This window comes from Notechis scutatus, chromosome 6 (genome assembly GCF_049901735.1).
Source record: "Notechis scutatus isolate UNSWTSFEM ecotype Mainland chromosome 6, rNotScu1.2, whole genome shotgun sequence".
Lineage (NCBI taxonomy): Eukaryota > Metazoa > Chordata > Lepidosauria > Squamata > Elapidae > Notechis > Notechis scutatus.
Window position 1 is genome coordinate 44,606,637 of NC_142014.1, and position 16,683 is coordinate 44,623,319.

At 36.7% G+C, this 16,683-nt stretch overlaps 1 protein-coding gene and 1 long non-coding RNA gene across 10 annotated transcripts in view; one reads left to right on the forward strand and one right to left on the reverse strand.

Annotated features, from left to right (window-relative positions):
• Positions 1-3,641, forward strand: part of LOC148130193 (uncharacterized) — a 55,213-nt gene extending 51,572 nt beyond the window's left edge. Inside the window, exon 5 of the long non-coding RNA XR_015750074.1 lies at positions 2,771-3,641. This is a non-coding gene — a long non-coding RNA (uncharacterized LOC148130193). The remainder of the gene's footprint in view (positions 1-2,770) is intronic.
• The window catches only part of POC1B (POC1 centriolar protein B), a 34,681-nt gene extending 23,194 nt beyond the window's left edge, over positions 1-11,487 (reverse strand). The window contains exons 1-6 of one of the 9 annotated variants that reach the window (XM_087968079.1): positions 11,196-11,485; positions 7,530-7,614; positions 5,210-5,362; positions 3,887-4,066; positions 2,720-2,827; positions 862-977 (exon numbers count right to left, since the gene is read on the reverse strand). In XM_087968079.1, coding sequence (XP_087824205.1) covers positions 862-977; positions 2,720-2,827; positions 3,887-4,066; positions 5,210-5,355 — 550 coding nt within the window. In that variant the 5' untranslated portion in view covers positions 5,356-5,362; positions 7,530-7,614; positions 11,196-11,485. Of the gene's footprint in view, positions 1-861; positions 978-2,719; positions 2,828-3,886; positions 4,067-5,209; positions 5,405-7,529; positions 7,615-8,150; positions 8,282-11,082 lie in introns of those variants that run through there. The other 8 variants (XM_026693627.2, XM_087968074.1, XM_087968080.1 and 5 more) reach the window with 8 other exon arrangements.
• Positions 11,488-16,683: the final 5,196 nt, after the last annotated feature.

Sequence of the window (16,683 nt, forward strand, 5' to 3'; positions counted from 1 at the left end):
TTAAGAATAAATACAACAGAATAAATACAAGCACTAAAACAAAATTCTTTTAAAAATAACAAATCAAAATAATACATAAACTGAGATATAGTCTTACACTGGAGTAATTGTTAACTAATACATGTCTACAAGAACAAGTGTGCCTTCCTCTGTTTTCTATGGAAGAGTTAAATGCTTTTCATGAGATAGTTCCATATAAGTTCCTATTATTAAGACCTTACCCCTTGATATCACACTGAATCACCCATCAATAGGAAAATAGTTCTCAGCAGAACTTAATGCACAAATTGGCCATATTTAGAGAAGTGATTCTTTTAAGAATTTAGTGCCTCACAGACAAATGTCAATATATTAAAATGGGTTCAGAAAGTTATAGACGATGAGTGAAATATTTTTAGTATTATATAGTCTAGGGGCCCAGATTACCTTATGAACTAGCTTTTTCAAAATGTTTGAAAGACAAAATTTGCTGTTAGGTATATAATGTATATCATATAGCTTTGAAGCAACAACCTATACTTTTAATTATTATACATACTTACAAAACATATATGTAATTGAATACATCATTTTTAAAATACTATTGGCATTTACACAGTATTATATTCTCAAAATGCTTGATTGGCACTTTGGAATAGGTTTCTATTTTATTAGAGTATGCTGGTATAAAATATGATCAGGGCAAGAAATAAGTTTAAAAACAGTAATTTAAGCAGAGAAAAAATTATAATTAGAATATTTAGAAATATATTTATTTCTATGCTGGATTTTACTTTTAATTACTAAGACCTCTACTATGAGTATTTGTTCTGCAGTTATACAAAAGAGAGGCTAATCAAGTTGTGTTGCATAAACGTTTACCTTTATAACGCTGCAGTAATCTGTTTATTCGAATGTCCCAAAACTTCACTGTGTGATCAGAACCAGCAGAAACTATACATGTACCATCAGGATTAAAATCTACATAGTTTGCAAACCTATAAAGAAAATTAAAAATAATGGTTGTTATTGTAAAGGAAGCAGGTCATCTGTTTATGTCAACAAATTCTTAAGGTGTCTTTCCCACATAAGCAGTACATTCTATTTTCCCAACATTTGCGTAAAATAAGTCACCCTGAGATATGCCAATATCTTTATTATTAAATAGTATTTCAGTTTGGATCCCACTTGCCAAATTCTCTCCATCTTGTCTGTAAGATAGCAATTATATATGAAAAGAGACAATCCTTTGACCATAGATTTGTACCATAGATATTTACTAAATGGAAAGAGTAATATAGCTAGAACATGTTTTCAAGCCTAGTCCTTCTAGATAATTTTGAATTACAATTCCTATCAGCCTTAATTGGAGAAATGGTAAGAAAGGATCTCAAGATAGCAATTAGACACAAGATAGCACTTAGATGTATATACTTGTAAAGCTTCACAATGCTTTACAACCCTCTCTAAGACGTTTACAGAGTCAGCATATTGCCCCCAACAATCTGGGTTCTTATTTTATCCTCCTTGGAAGGACGGAAAGCTAAGTCAACCTTGATCTGGTAAGACTCGAACTGCCAAACTGCTGGCAGCTGGCAGTCAGCAGAAGTAGACTGTAGTACTGCATTTTAACCACTGCGCCACCACAGCTCAAGATATAAGAAGCTGGACCTCCGGCTGACATTGTGGTGAGATCAGACGTGAGGAGTGGGTCTCCACGCTCCTGCGCCAAGTTCTCCCCTGTAGGGGTAGTGAAAAAAAGGAGTGCCATGCAGGTCGCAAAGAGCTGCAACTCTTCCACTCGACCCAGGGCTTCTTCTCTCTCATCCACAACGAGGAGAAGAGGCAGCCATTATGGCTGCCATGAAGCTGGGACAGCCGAGGCAACAAAGAAAGTGGAGGAGCGGTGTAAATGAACAGTGACTGGAACTGGGTGAGATTATTCCTTTTTTACCTAGAACCTAACCCTAAAAAGAAAAAAAAAAGAAAATCCAGGAAAAGAGGCTCTCTGAACTATTTGTTAAAGTGGTGAATAATTACATAGAGAAAAATTCCAGACCTGAAAGAAAAGAACCAAGGGGAGAAAAGTAAAAAACTTTTTAAAACATAGAAAATGGGACTTTTAAACCGGATAGGTGCTGTTTGGGAAAGGCATTTTAAAATGCTGGAATTATCTTTTTGAATAACTGATTGCTTTCATAAATCAAATTAAAATTAAATGCTTGTCAGATTTGAAACAATGTTGAAATCTAAGCTGAGGATGCCACCTACTGATGAATGGAAAATATACCATACCCCTACAAGTCTGGGAAAATTTCTGATAAGAGAAATAAAAATTTATCTGGAGGACTGTGGTGATACCTAGTGTTCTATAATTACTTTATGACTACTGGAGACTCAACTGTGAGAACAATGAAGATACCAACTTTAGAATGTTAATAATGTAAAGCAACTTTAGAATGTTAAGATATATGATTAAACCTACAAAGTGGACTGAAGGAGATATTTGGAAAGCTTCCTGGACTATTTAAATGGAACTGTTGCATGGTGTTTATAGGAAGTCCTGGTCACAAGTTGGAAAATCTGAGTAACAAGATAGCCTTAAGACAATCAAAATAAAAATAACTAGCAGTTTAGTTTTTGTGAGTCACAACATAATTTTAGCATAACTAATACCTGCTGATATAACTATAATTATCAATAAAATATTTTCCTTTGTTTTTAAATGAATATGACTTACCCATCATAATCTATTATATTATTAATACAGATTTTGTTTCTTATATCCCAGATTTTAACAGTTTTATCTTCACTGCAAGACACTATTAATCTTCCATCTGGTGAATATCTAGAAAGGAAAAAAAAATAAAGGGAGAAGATAATTACAAATAATATTTAAATGATCTGCAATTATAAAATTTGTGATAATAAAGTATACAAGCATTCAGGAGTTCATATTCAACTGGTTAATGCGACTACCATTCATGAATATTCCGAAAATAGCTAGAGGTCATAAGCACAAAATACTCATGCTCTAGTCACCTCCCATTTAGACTATTGTAATGCGCTCTACATGTGGCCACCCTTGAAAAATATTTGAAAGCTTGTGCAAAATGCATTGGCGCCCATAATTATGTGTACTCTTAAGACACAGGCTCTGCTTTGTGACCTGCACCAGTCTGCTTCAGGATCCAATTCAAAGTGTTTGTTTTGATTTTTAAACAAGATTTTTTGATTTTTGCAACAAGATTATCTGAGGGATTGCCTCTTCCTGATTACATCTCCTTGTCTGATCAAGTCCGGAAGGAGAAGCGTGCTGCAGATCCCATCTGCAAAACAGCTCAATCTGACAGGACTTAGGAGGCAAGCCTTTTCTCACTCTCTGGAACATCATCCCTCCTGATATTAGGTGAGCTCCAACTCTCATGGCTTTCCAGAAAATCTTTAAGTGTGTTCATTTGAACAAGCCTGCGAATCCTGTGGTAATAGGGAGTATGCATGTTGACTGTATTATGTGTAGTATTCTCATTGTTGTGGTTTTGTTTTTATTGTCTTAATCATTTTTAATTGTTTATATGGCATATTTTTGATTTTATGTTACCCACATGGGTGGCCATATACCAGTACATCTATGTAATAAATAAATACACTTTTTGCTCGCATTACCTGTTTATTTTGGGATAACTTCAATCTATGACAAGTATTTGTGAATTTGCATCCAACTTTTTTCCCATGTTAGAATTCAGGGCACTGATTACAGGACTCCCAGACAATATTCTACAGAGCCATTTCTAGGTATAATCCTATTAGCTTCAGCAGGGATGCTGCACCCATATCTTCGCTATATATTTTGAGGTCATTCAGAAAAGCAGTTATCTTTAGGAAGGTAATGAATTAAAAAACTTACTTTGCACAACGCACCCAGTGTGTATGCTGGGATAAAGAATACAAAAGATGTTGCCTGTAAATGGTCCACACTTTCACTGACTTATCATTAGATGCAGTGACTAGAAATTGACTGTCATTTGAGAAATTCACACTGCGGACTGGGGCAGTATGGCCCTTTAATGATGTGGATTCGCCATGGCTATAAAGAAATAAAAAAAAATGTTTTAGCAGAAACTAATCATAAGAGTTTAAAATAATACAGATTCCATCCTCAATCTATCTAGTTTACTGTGGTGCGTTCCCAAATGAAAGACCTTTATTTCATGTTTGATATGGTATGTTTCTGTGAACAATCATAGAAGTCTTTCACAAATAATGTAATTAATAATATTAGTGTTGTATCAATTGCTTTAAGATGAGAAGCTTAGGCATGGTCTAATAAAATGCTATTGCTTAAAAACATATAGGTAGTTGTGAACATGCAAACATAATGGCACACGGAATTTCAGTTATAACTAACTGCTGTTGTTAATTCAAGGCACCACGTGACTGGATTAGATTTTATGACCATTTTTACAATGGCTGTAAAATGAATCAGTGTACTCACTAAGTGAATCATGTGATTGGAAAACAAATCCAGCATATCTAATAGGGTGTTTTTTTTTTTGCCATTTTCTGCAAGAGAACAGCAACAATCATTACAAATCAGTCATGCAGGACATTGCAATTAGTTGTAAATGCAAGCCAAGCATCCAAAATGAGATCATATGACCACAGGGAAGGGAGAGTATGGCAGCCTTAACTTTGAGGATGATCATAAGTAGTTTTTTAAAAGTCTTTTGTAACTTGTCGTTAAGTGAAGACTACCTCTATTTCCTCTCTTTAGAGACTCTTTTCCAAATATGCTACCAAACTTTGGCAATATGGATTTCTTCAGTTTTGAGGCATGAACATTTTTTTTAAAAAAATGTGTATTGCAAACATTGACTATATTGGAAAAATTGCCTCAAAATTTCAAAAAATACAAGTCTGGGAATTTCATCATCTTATCTGCTAAAATCCTTAACCCACAAACATTAAACAAGCTCCCCTGCACTAAAGCCTCATACATTCTGACTTATGGGGTTAACAGAGGATATTTTATCACTTCTTGATCCAGACATTTACATAAAATAGACAGCTAGGGAAAATATTTTCCAGAATCACATTAGGAGTTTCTTCTTTAAATTAGTGTTTAGCTGATTTAGCTTCCTTCTACTAGAGAAAGTATCAAATTGCCCTAAGCCGCTTATATGTAAAATAAGTATAACTGAAATAAATAAATAGAACCAATGCTACTGACATGCAAGGAATCCATAGTCTGGCGGTTCGGTCTTCAGAAGCAGATGCCAACAAGTATCCATCTGGTGAAAACTCTACACTAGTTACGGCTTCTAAATGACCGACAAATCTGAAGGCTTTTGTATTTGGCCTCAAATTCCACATCATGAGAAACCTGTCCAGAGAAGAGGTGGCTGGAAAAGAAGGAATCATAAAGCTACAAAACAAAAGTGAACTGATGTAGAAATATGACATATCAGCACATCAATTGTTATTTTTCCACTTAGTCTACCTATTTCCAAACTGAGAACTGATTGTCTTCCCTGAAACTTCTTAAGTAATCTTGCCCAGAAACATCCCACATTATTTATAGGGCATAAAGTCCTTCCATTATTTATAATGCTTTTGATTTTGTTAGTTATAAGGCCTCATAAAGGGCTGCCTCTGCTGGAGACACCTTATCAGTAGCAGGGGGAAGAAGATCGCAAAAGTGACTGGGGCCATCAAGGGAGTAGGTTATGAGTGCAGGATGGCCAAAAGATCAAAAATGGGTGGAAATAATTAAGAGTGGGAGGTGGAGGCATGTATGGCAGAGAAGGAAAAGCATGAGGTCTTTGCTTAATGACTGCAACTGGGTTGAGGGCGTTTAGACTCAGACCCTTGGCCAACCTCCTTCACCTCCAACCACCTGCATCAGCCCATTTACAGCCAGCTTTCCTCCTCTGCTGCTCTCCCCCTGGCCATTCTCCATGGCCAATGGACTCTGGACCTTCATCCCTACCTATTAGTTCAAACAGTTTGACTTGAGCCTGTGTGACCCCCAGCACCCCCACAACGCCAGAAGCAGCACCGATCTTGCCGTTCGCCTGCGTGACACGTCCCCCCAGCCCCCTGCAAAGCTAGAAGACACACTGGCCTTGCTGCTCCTCCCCTCTTCGTTAGAGCAAGCCAAGCTGTCTTTGTGAAGTCCCCTTAAGTTGCCCCTCCCTCCGTTCTTGTTCCCTAAAACACTCCCACCTGTCTGCCCCTCCCCCCAATGGCCCCGACGGCTGCTACTCCTGCCTCCAGTCCTCCTCTGCGAGACCTCAAAACTTGTGGAGCAGCTGCAGTACTTTTTTTAAAAAAAACCTTGCATTGCACATTGCCCCTACAGCATCATTGCTTCTGCCTGCCACTCAATTGGCTGGGGGTTATTTGTTCCATGCAGCCAAAGGCCCTGGTCAAATGATGTTTGAGCAAATGGGCAGGGAAAAAGGGACAGGGACCCATTGGCTAGGGGAGGGCCAGTGGTGGAGGAAAGCTGGTTGTAAATGGGCTGAGGCAGGTGGCTGGGGATGAAGAAGGCATGGCCAAGATCTGTGTCTAAATGTCCCATTCCGCTGCAGCTAGGACTACTGTAATTCCCATTGCTAAGCATTGCGAGCACATGATATTTTGCCTAATGACCATTCACTTAGTGATGGAACCTCTGGTCCCTATCAGAGTCATTAAACAAGGGCTACCTGTAATATTGTTTATATTGAAAATAGAATAATGAAAAAAAGTGTAATCGGTGTCTGTCTGTCTGTCATGTCTTGCTGAATTTACATTGGCAAATACCAAATGATTAAAATCTGAGCGTCAGAACATCATATTTAGGATGTATTATGAGAAAAACTTTAGGAAGTATTATTATATCCTAATAATTATCCTAATATAATAATTATATCCTAATAAATAGAAAAAGGGAAATCATGAGCTCTTGTCCAGTCTTAGGCACAAAGCCAGCTGGATGATCTTGGCCCGTTACTCTCTTAGTCCTGGGAAGGAGGTAGTGGCAAACTACCTCTAAAAACCCAGAATATTGCAGGGACTTGTCCAAGCGTTCTCTGAGAATCAGACATGAATGCATGAATGTTTAAAGGAAAACAACTTTTACTACCTGTGGAAAACTGATACATCTGTCCAAGGCAAGACCTACCTCTTATATCCCTTTAATTGATTCTATTGACAACTATAACATTAGAGGGTAAGGTTCTACCTATACATTTCCATAACTGCTTTCATTCTAGAATATATTCTGCTACGTTAAGCAACATTAATATAGTTCAATATATTTATTCTAGAACCTATTTAACTATATTAAACCTATCTTCAATACCAAAGAGCTGGATACTTACAGATTAAAATAATCATCTGTGGCAGCATTCTGTGGCAACGTAACTCTTACCTTGGAGTTATAATTGTCCTAAAGTATGGAGTTCAGCAACTAGCGTACTTACCTTTGTTTTTCATCTATAGAGAGAACACTATGAGTTCATTCACAGAATTAACATTTTCAGGTATGCTTCAGGTGGACTTACCAAGCACTTTAGTATTTGGACTGAAAGCAACACAAGTGACTGCATCTTTGTGGCCTTTAAAATGACGAATCAAAACAGGATCGTCCTATAGTAGAGAAATATATACAAATATGTATATTCATTTTTATAATGTTTAACTCTAAGATGGATTTTTATATTTTTACATTTATTTTTACATTTGTTTTTATATTTATTTTATTCAGCTGTTGTATGCTGCCGAGTCACTTTTTGTCAAATGGGCAGTTCAACAAAGTTGGTAAAGAACCATTATTTAAATACTAATTTGATGCAATAATATATTTCCACAGAGTACATGAAGATACTACAATCCATTTTTGTTTTTAACCCTTTTCTTATATCCCACTTAATGAGACCAACAGAATTCAGATGAGTAATTAGCATCTTTTGTTTTTATTCACTGTAAAAAACTGGGGACCAAAATAATGCTGGCCAAATACCTAACATCTCTCACCTTTCCAAGACGGGAAAGATTTCTTTCAGATATATCATAGTGTATTACTATCAGTGCTCCCACTGATAAAAGATTTATCAAACTTCCTCAATATGAATGTGATTGCCCTTGCTGTTTGATGGCAATTGAAACACATGCTTGTGTATTACCATATTTTATTTTCTATAGCTCCTCAAGTCTTTATTGTGTGCTGGGAGTGTATGTGAAGAGTTATAATTCTCAACAGGGTCACCTACGGGATGAAGGTCATTTAGCTCCCCAATAAAGCAAGCAGGTACTCATATTGGACAGCAGAAAAATAGGAATACATTGGAGACAGATGATCACTATAGTGACAATGGCAAAAGCATTCATTCATACAGTGTAGAACAAGGTAATGGTAAACCACTCCTTTATTTTACCAAGAATAGAATAGAAATGAATATGAATAAATATATAGGAGTAGAAAATAAAATGATTAATAATATAGAGCAGGATAATGGATCCCTCAGCTTACTAAGAGATATCTGAAGATCTTCTGGAGTATAGGTAATCTTCAACTTATGACCACAACCAAGTCCAAAATTTTTGCTAAGTGAGACATCTGTCAAATGAGTTTTGTTCCATTTTACAACCTTTCTTACTATCATTGTTAAATGAATCATTGAGTTAAGCTAGTAAAACGGAAAGTGAAACTGGCTTCCCCATTGACTTTGCTTGTCAGGTTGCAAATGATAATCACATGACTCCAGAGCACTGAATTTTGATCACATGACCATGCTGCAACTGTCATAAGTGTGAAAACAATCATAAATTACTTTTTTCAATGCTGTTGTAGCTTCAAACTGTCATTGAACTAATTATTGTAAGTTGAGGACTACCTGTACTAATAGTGTCAAAAACATGGTTAAAAACTTTTAGACATCCATCTAGTTGTTGATGTTACCATTCAGGAAAAGACAACCCAAAGCTGGAAAGACAGAATTATAATAGATGCATGGAAGGTAAGGAGCATGAAAAGAAGAAAGCCCAACACAATGGAAGTTGAAATGAAACAACTACAAATTTTAGACATTGGCAATTTGAGACGGACTGCAATTGAACACTTTTAATCAAAAGATAACATTGTTTATTACTCATGTTATAAAAACAAAGATCGAATTGAATTGTTATCTTTGGGAAGGACATTGGCTACAATGCAATCAATGATCAAATATTTATCAATTAAATATCAAAATAATCGATGCTGCATTGTCTAGGGAGAAAGAAAGAAGTGAACTTCATCTGCAGTAATGGGAAATAAAATATGGCTTCTAGAAGAAGAGCAACTACCATTTTTTTCCCTTCCATACCAGATGATATAGAAAACTGGATTGTGTAAACATAGCCCTAACATCAAGGAAGACAGACAAGTGAGGTAATGGAGTATGCAACTTTTTTATCACCAACCCTACATGTGGAACTGCCAAGATAGAAAAAGAAACAAGCGGAGGCATTTGTTACCAAGCCATCTCATGATTCCTTTTGTTGTGGTAGCTAAGGCAGTTGAGCAGGAAGACAAAGTTGCAGCTGTTAATTTATTTTGATTGCAAGAGGTGAGAGTGATAGAAAAACTGGATTTTTAAAAAAGATTACCAGATTAGGAACCTGTTCTGTGCAGTTGCTTTTCCTCTATTGCACAGCAAAAATAAAATTTAAAAAAAACCTAAAATCTGCAAAATTTCATAGTCACAGCTATACAAGTTTTCCTAACAATCATATTAATAGAGTTTGACAGTGCTTTTTCTATGGCTTTTTAAAAATTGGTAGTCTCTGGAGTTTTTCCATTCAAATACCCAACTTGACATCCTTTGGAATCCCTGGTGCTTTCGAATCTTGGCTGTTTACTTGCAGACATTTCATTACCCGACTTCAAGCAAAGCGCAACCAAACAACCAGGGTCAAAGCACCAAGGACTCCACAGTTCAAGCAGAAGCTACATATATTCTTTTCTAATTGAACATCCTTTAACTTCCCAGCCCATAGACTGGCAACCTGTAGCTCCTGTAGCTTCTCCAAACCAGCAGCTTTCCTCCCCTTCACAACAATAGCTGTTTTAACTCCTCTTTTAAAAAGAAGGTATTCTCCCCAAAACCTCAGTCCTTTACAGTCCATTTGTATGGCCCTTCTGCCCTCAAAAGTTTTTTCAGAGATGCTGGGACTGAGAATTCAGGAGTTATGCTATTCAGGGCAACAGCACCCAGGCAGAGAAGCGCTTCTCGGCTATGTCAGTGCTACACTCCGCCCTGGTTCACCAGATCACAGTTTATTCAATTCAAGATTCCGGGTTCTCTGGAAACACTGAAAAAAAGAAAGAAAGAAAGAAAGAAAGAAAGAAAGAAAGAAAGAAAGAAAGAAAGAAAGAAAGAAAGAAAAGAAAGAAAGAAAGAAAGAAAGAAAGAAAGAAAGAAAGAAAGAAAGAAAGAAATGAAGAAAGAAGAAAGGGAGGGAGGGAGGGAGGGAGGGAGGGAGGGAGGGAAGAAAAAGAAAGAAAGAAAAAGAAAAAGAAAGGAGGGAGGGAAGGAGGGAGGAAAGAAAGAAAGAAAGAAAGGAGGGAGGGAGGAAGGAAGGAAAGAAAAAGAAAGAAAGAAAGAAAGAAAGAAGGGAGGGAGGAAACAAAAAGAAAAAAGAAAGAAAGAAAGAAAGAAAGAAAGAAAGAAAGAAAGAAAGAAAGAAAGAAAGAAGAAGGGAGGAAGGGAGGGAAGGAGGGAGGAAAGAAAAAAGAAAGAAAGAAAAAGAAAGGGAGGGAGGGAAGGAGGGAGGAAAGAAAAAAGAAAGAAAGAAAAAAGAAAGGAGGAAGGGAAGGAGGGAGGGAAGGAGGAAGGAAAGAAAAAAGAAAGAAAGAAAGAAAAAAAGAAAGGAGAGAGGGAAGGAGGGAGGGAGGAAAGAAAGAAAAAAAGAAAGAAAGGAGGGAGGGAGGGAGGAAAGAAAAAAGAAAGAAAGAAAGAAGGGAGGGAGGAAAGAAAAAAGAAAAAAGAAAGGAAGGAAGAAAGGAAGGCTACGAAAGCAGTTTGTGGGTTGATGTGTGATTCAGGGCACCGCGAAAGCACAACCGTCAATTACCAGCCGTCGGCTCGGCCAAGCTGATGAGCAAACAGCGAAAGCGAAAGGAAACAACCGGCCCTTCCCGCCGCTTTCGAAACGAGCAGCGCCCCAGCTCAAATGGCCGGCCCTACCAGAGCGGACGCCATCGGGACCCCAGACGAAGAAGGAGGGGCCTTTTTCTTCCCTGAGCCGCTTCCAGAGCCCATCAAATCGCCCGAGCTCTAGGCCGGATCAGTCGAGCTCCGATTTTGCCTCCTCAGCTGGAGACAGGTGAAAACGCCTTGGAAAGTCCGCCGCCGCCTCTCCTCGAGAAGGAAAACTCGGAGGGAGAAAAAGGAGTTGTGCCTCTTTCAAAGCCGAGGTCGGACATCCACGCCATCGGCACTCGACTCTTCTCAATACGGCCCTTCCGCAGGGGGTGTCGAAGTTGGGCCTGTTGCCTAGAGACAAGCGCGTCCAGCAGCTCTTGCCAGTGATTGGTGGAAGCCAGAAAGGAAGGGCTGCGCTGAGAAAATTGAACTCTTCGCTTTGAGAGTAATGTTTCGCTTGAGACTGAGCGGGAGAGTTATTGTGACATCCAGTAGACGCTTTCTTCAAGTGGCGCATCTTGAAGCTATCATCCTAATGATTCCAAGGACTGCACATGTTATTAACGTGAATTGTGGTTTGTCCCTGTCCTCTTCCACAATGTCTTTTCGACTTTCCAGTCTAACCTAGGATTGTCTTAGCGGTCTCCAGTTCAAGTCCTAAGATGCTGCTTAGCAATATCACTGCTGGATTTCTTCATGCTGAGGAGGAAGGGCTTAATTTCTCTCAACCTGTTCCAGAGCCTGCAAATCATAGAATGAGAACTATAGCAAACACAACTTATGTACAGGTGTTTCCTCGGAGATCAGATGGGAGTTCTTTGTGCTCTCTGAACTTGGTTGTTTACTTGCAGACATTTCATAAACCAAGCTAGGATTTTTCTCCTCTAAGTCTTGCTTTCAGAATAGGCACCACCTAAATTGTAGGTACCTATTTCTTGAAAAGGTACCACGTAAACAGGCTGGTAGATTGTATAACTTGAAAGCAAGAAATAAGGTATTGGAGTATAGCTCAACTATGATGCTTTGACATAGTGAAAGAAACACTTACTGGTTGTTTGATGCACATGCAACATTTGTATGAGTAATACAGGACACCCTACCAATTATATTGTAAAACTCTCATGAAGAAATTGAGAAGAGACAATTTGCCTGGAAAATATCAGTGGTTTAGCTTTAATAAATAAATTATTCTGATATAAAGTAGTAACATAACATGGACGAAAAGTTATTAACATTCTACTATGTTAATAGAAGCATTAAAATTTTATACAGAAAAGTGTTGTTTTTCAGACTATGAAAATCAAAGCTTGGTAATAATAGCCTTTATTGTCATTGTACATCATATATACAAAGAAATTGGCTGTATACAATGAAATTGGTTATGCAATCATTACAGAATCACTCTTAGCTAAGACACTACACCCATCAAATGTTTGACTTCTGAGGAGAGTTATCTGCCATGCCTGTCAAACTGGTTTTGAGGGGAAGGCTGAGCAGCTCACAGGGAGTAGGAGTATGGCTCCATTGGCTGTGGAAGTAACTGGGGAAGGGCAAAGTCTGTCTTGGCAGAGCAGGGGAGAGGTAGAGCAAGGCAGAGGGAATTCAGAGGAAGATTCAGGCCACCCACTCTTCATCCTAGGGCATGCAGGGAGGGACGAAGAAGGGAGCAAAGTGACTTGTGTGGCTTATGGGGGAGGAAAGGGCCCTGATTCCCTTCATCAGCTGCAGCTAGAAACACTGTTTAAAAAAGGAAGCTACGCACAGCAAAGTTGTTGGAAGCAAATGAGTTATGTTATTGTCGAGGCTTATCTGGGTTCCTGGTGTCTTCCCAACTGTGTGTTTTGTTGGCTTCTCAAGTCTGCAATTCCTTATCCTGCCCTTTCAAGTTAATTGCTGCAGCATGGTTTGTGTGGATTTTTATTTACAGTTTGTATGTACTTTGTTTCCGGAGTGAATTTCCTCCACTTAAAGACTGTTCTTGGGAGAGTTTTTCTCCAGTCGAAGGTAACCTGGACATTGGGAGCAAAGTTGGAGGTATTAAAGGGTCTCTCCTTATTTGACTGTGTTGCCTTTGTGTCACATCCCGGGTCATCACATATCTGACTACTGTTGCAATAGTTAAGCTTCGTGAAGTCTAAAAGCTACCAGGGATGCATTGACTTAATGGAAGGGGTGTTTAAAACATTTATATAGCCACCACATTAAGTCTGGGAGATTCCCAATGAACAGCTAAAGCATCAGTAAATAAGGCATAAAACATTAAATGAACTGCTCAACTTTATCTGCAGCAAATTAAAGTATTGAAGCTCAAAAGGATAGGAACACTAAAGGCAACATTATATAGCAATAGCAGTAGCACTATATACCGCTTTACAGCCCTCTCTAAGCAGTTTACAGTCAGCATATTGGCTCCAACAATTTGGGTCCTCATTTTACCTACCTTGGAAGGCTGAATCAACCTTGAGCCTGGTGAGATTTGAACTGTCAAATTGTAGGCAGCCGGCAGTCAGCAGATGTGGCCTGCAGTACTGCATTTCAACCACTGCGCCACCATGGTTCATAGCATAGTACACTGGAGATTCTCATGCAGTATTTTCCAAATCACAATACTACCCTTATCTTACTGTTAAATAAATGCAGCTGAACTATTAAACATTTCTATCCTGTATACACATGCTTTCATTTCCTTCTTCCATTATCACACTATTTTATAATAGTCCCCAAATGATTTTGTCATACTTTTGTGTGAATAATATAGCAATAACATCAATAGTAAACAGGCCAGAAAGTTACAAAATACAAAAACATGTTTTTACATAAAGCCTTTAACAGTATTTCATAGTGAATCATGAATTGAAGCTGGAGAATTATTATTTATGGATCTGTTCTAGTGTCCATGGAGACTGAATATTTTTCATACACATTGTATTTAAACTTCACTGTAGTAATATTCTTTAATTTCACATCCTAAAAACAGTTACATTTGTTGGAGTGCTCACTACCTTCAATGACTCCAGTGGCAAAAATGAGATGAGCTGCAAATAGGATCACCATCAATGATAAGATGAAATAGGGAGTAATCAAGCGAAGAGTAATTCAAAATGGAATGAGAACAGTTGGGCTTTAGAGGTGAAGGAACCCAATCCACTAGGAAAAGGAACTTTGAAATCAAACCTGAATGAAGACAATGACAAACTATTTCTGATATACTTAGATTGGAAGTCACTTGTCACAGAAGAGTAATAAACTGTTACAAGTAGATCTGAAATTAATGCATACAAGGAAATTTGTTCACATGTAGAGTTAGTATTGAAAGATGAGGCCTTGTTTTCTCATGGACATAAACAGTAACAAGGGTGCAGACTATGAGAAGAATGAATCAAAACTTGAAATTATCAAAGCAGAAATGAAGAATATTATATTGGATATTATAGGATTTTTGTTTTTATTTTATTACTGTAAGTTCCAGAAAAAACAAAAGAGAAACAACAGGAACTTAATTTTAAATATATAATTTTGACCACACAAGATAGTATTCACCTGTCTTTTCATAATTCAGATAGTGAACACAAAATGAACACATACTGGTGATCTAGGATTGTACTGTAACTATCTTTGCAACACTGAACATTTTTCACCATATTTGCCAAATCTATAATTCTTTACATAAGAATAAATACTCTTGCTGGCAGTATTTATAACATGTTGGTATCTTAATTTGGACCATTTTCAGTTTCAGAGAGATCTGTTTAGAACTGATAGTTAAAACACACAAAGAACCCTCACACAATATTTATAAATACTTATTAGTGATAAATCAATTTAATTTATAAAATCAATGCACACATTTTAAAGAATAGAACAAAAATTGGTGATCCCCACTTTGTCTAAAATGCAGGAACTGTCATGTCTGTATCAATAACTTCAGTAGACCTTAGACTATGGATTAGTTAACAAAAACAGTATAGTATTTTGGATGGATTGGACTCCTATTGCACTGATATATCAAAGGCATGAGTAAATCACTGTGTTGTTGTAGTTGCAATGAACTACATCACATTCATAAATCGTTAGGAAACTGGTTTGCAGTGTCCTAAAATCATATTCTGGGAAAAGTCATTGTGGACATTAATCTGATTTTGACAGGACTTAAGTATTTTTAGATGTCCATATTCTGTTGAAATACATACCTAGTACATGGAAATTGATGACTGGACAATGAAAATGGATTCCTGTATCCTTCTTAAGAAATTCACTGTTAAAATAATTTATAGTCCCAATTGCTCAGTCGATTAAAAAAATTAATGGATTAAAAATTTCCAATTTAAGAACAAACTGTAATGGAATATGATTGTATGCCATCAATTTGTCAACTCTTGGTGACCACATAAGGACATTTTCCTCCATGAGTCAATTTCTTTACATAGATTTTTTCCATGGAAATGGAATACAGGAAATCCTTGTTTAGCATTTACCTCTTACAACCACCATTCAGAGTTACAATGGTGATGGAAAAGTAACATTGTGACAATTCTCACATTTACCACCTTTGCAGGTCTGTAAAGCAAAGGAAAGCTGACATAAGATTGCAAACACAATAATGGTTTACTTTAAAATCTGCTTCATTTAACAATCAAGTTGCTGCTCCCAGCTGTGATCATTAAAGGAGTACTGGTGTAGAATATGGTAGTTTTAGCAATCCTGTATTAAATATGGTAATATTAAAACTTTACATACAACATTATATAAATACATATGAGATGACCTCATAATTGTCTTGCTTTTTTAAACCTTTTACTATATTATTTCTTCTAATTTCTATTCAAAAACATTTTTTCAAAAAATATATATTCCAAGTCTTTGTATATAATTAAAAAAGTACATTTATATCTTCAAATAATATTGATTTTTGAACATTAATAATTTATGAAATTAGGGCAGCAGTTTACAAACTTATTAGCATTTTTCAATTTTATTGTACACATATTGTGCATTGACAATAAATGTTTGATTTGATTAAGCCAAGCCAATCCATTTTCAAGATTCAAAAGGCCAGGAATGTGACAAAGAATTTTGTTGAATTACTTTCATCTTAAATTCATATTAAATACACTTTTGATTTTGTTTTTATTGAGTACAAACAGAAAGAAAACTAACAATACAATTAAAAAGAGAAATGTTTGCCTTCATTCCAGAGAAATCAAAAATAATAAAGCTGAAAATTGTAAAATTATTCCTCCCCTCTCTATGATAACCATATTAATTCAATTCACTTTTGATTAAAACTGCCTTAATATTTTATACAGCCATTTGAAATAATTTAAAAGTACAGAACTTTAACTCAATATATCTACCTTGATTAATTGCCATTTTTACATTTATCTTTCTTAATAAAATCAGTGGGATTTTTTTTTAGCCATCTGTGTTTATCATTTGTAATCCGAGAGGGGAAAAATAAGTTTGATAAAGCTGAAAAACATAATTTTGGTAAAACAATTTTCAGAATATTTAAGAGAATTCCAGCAACCCA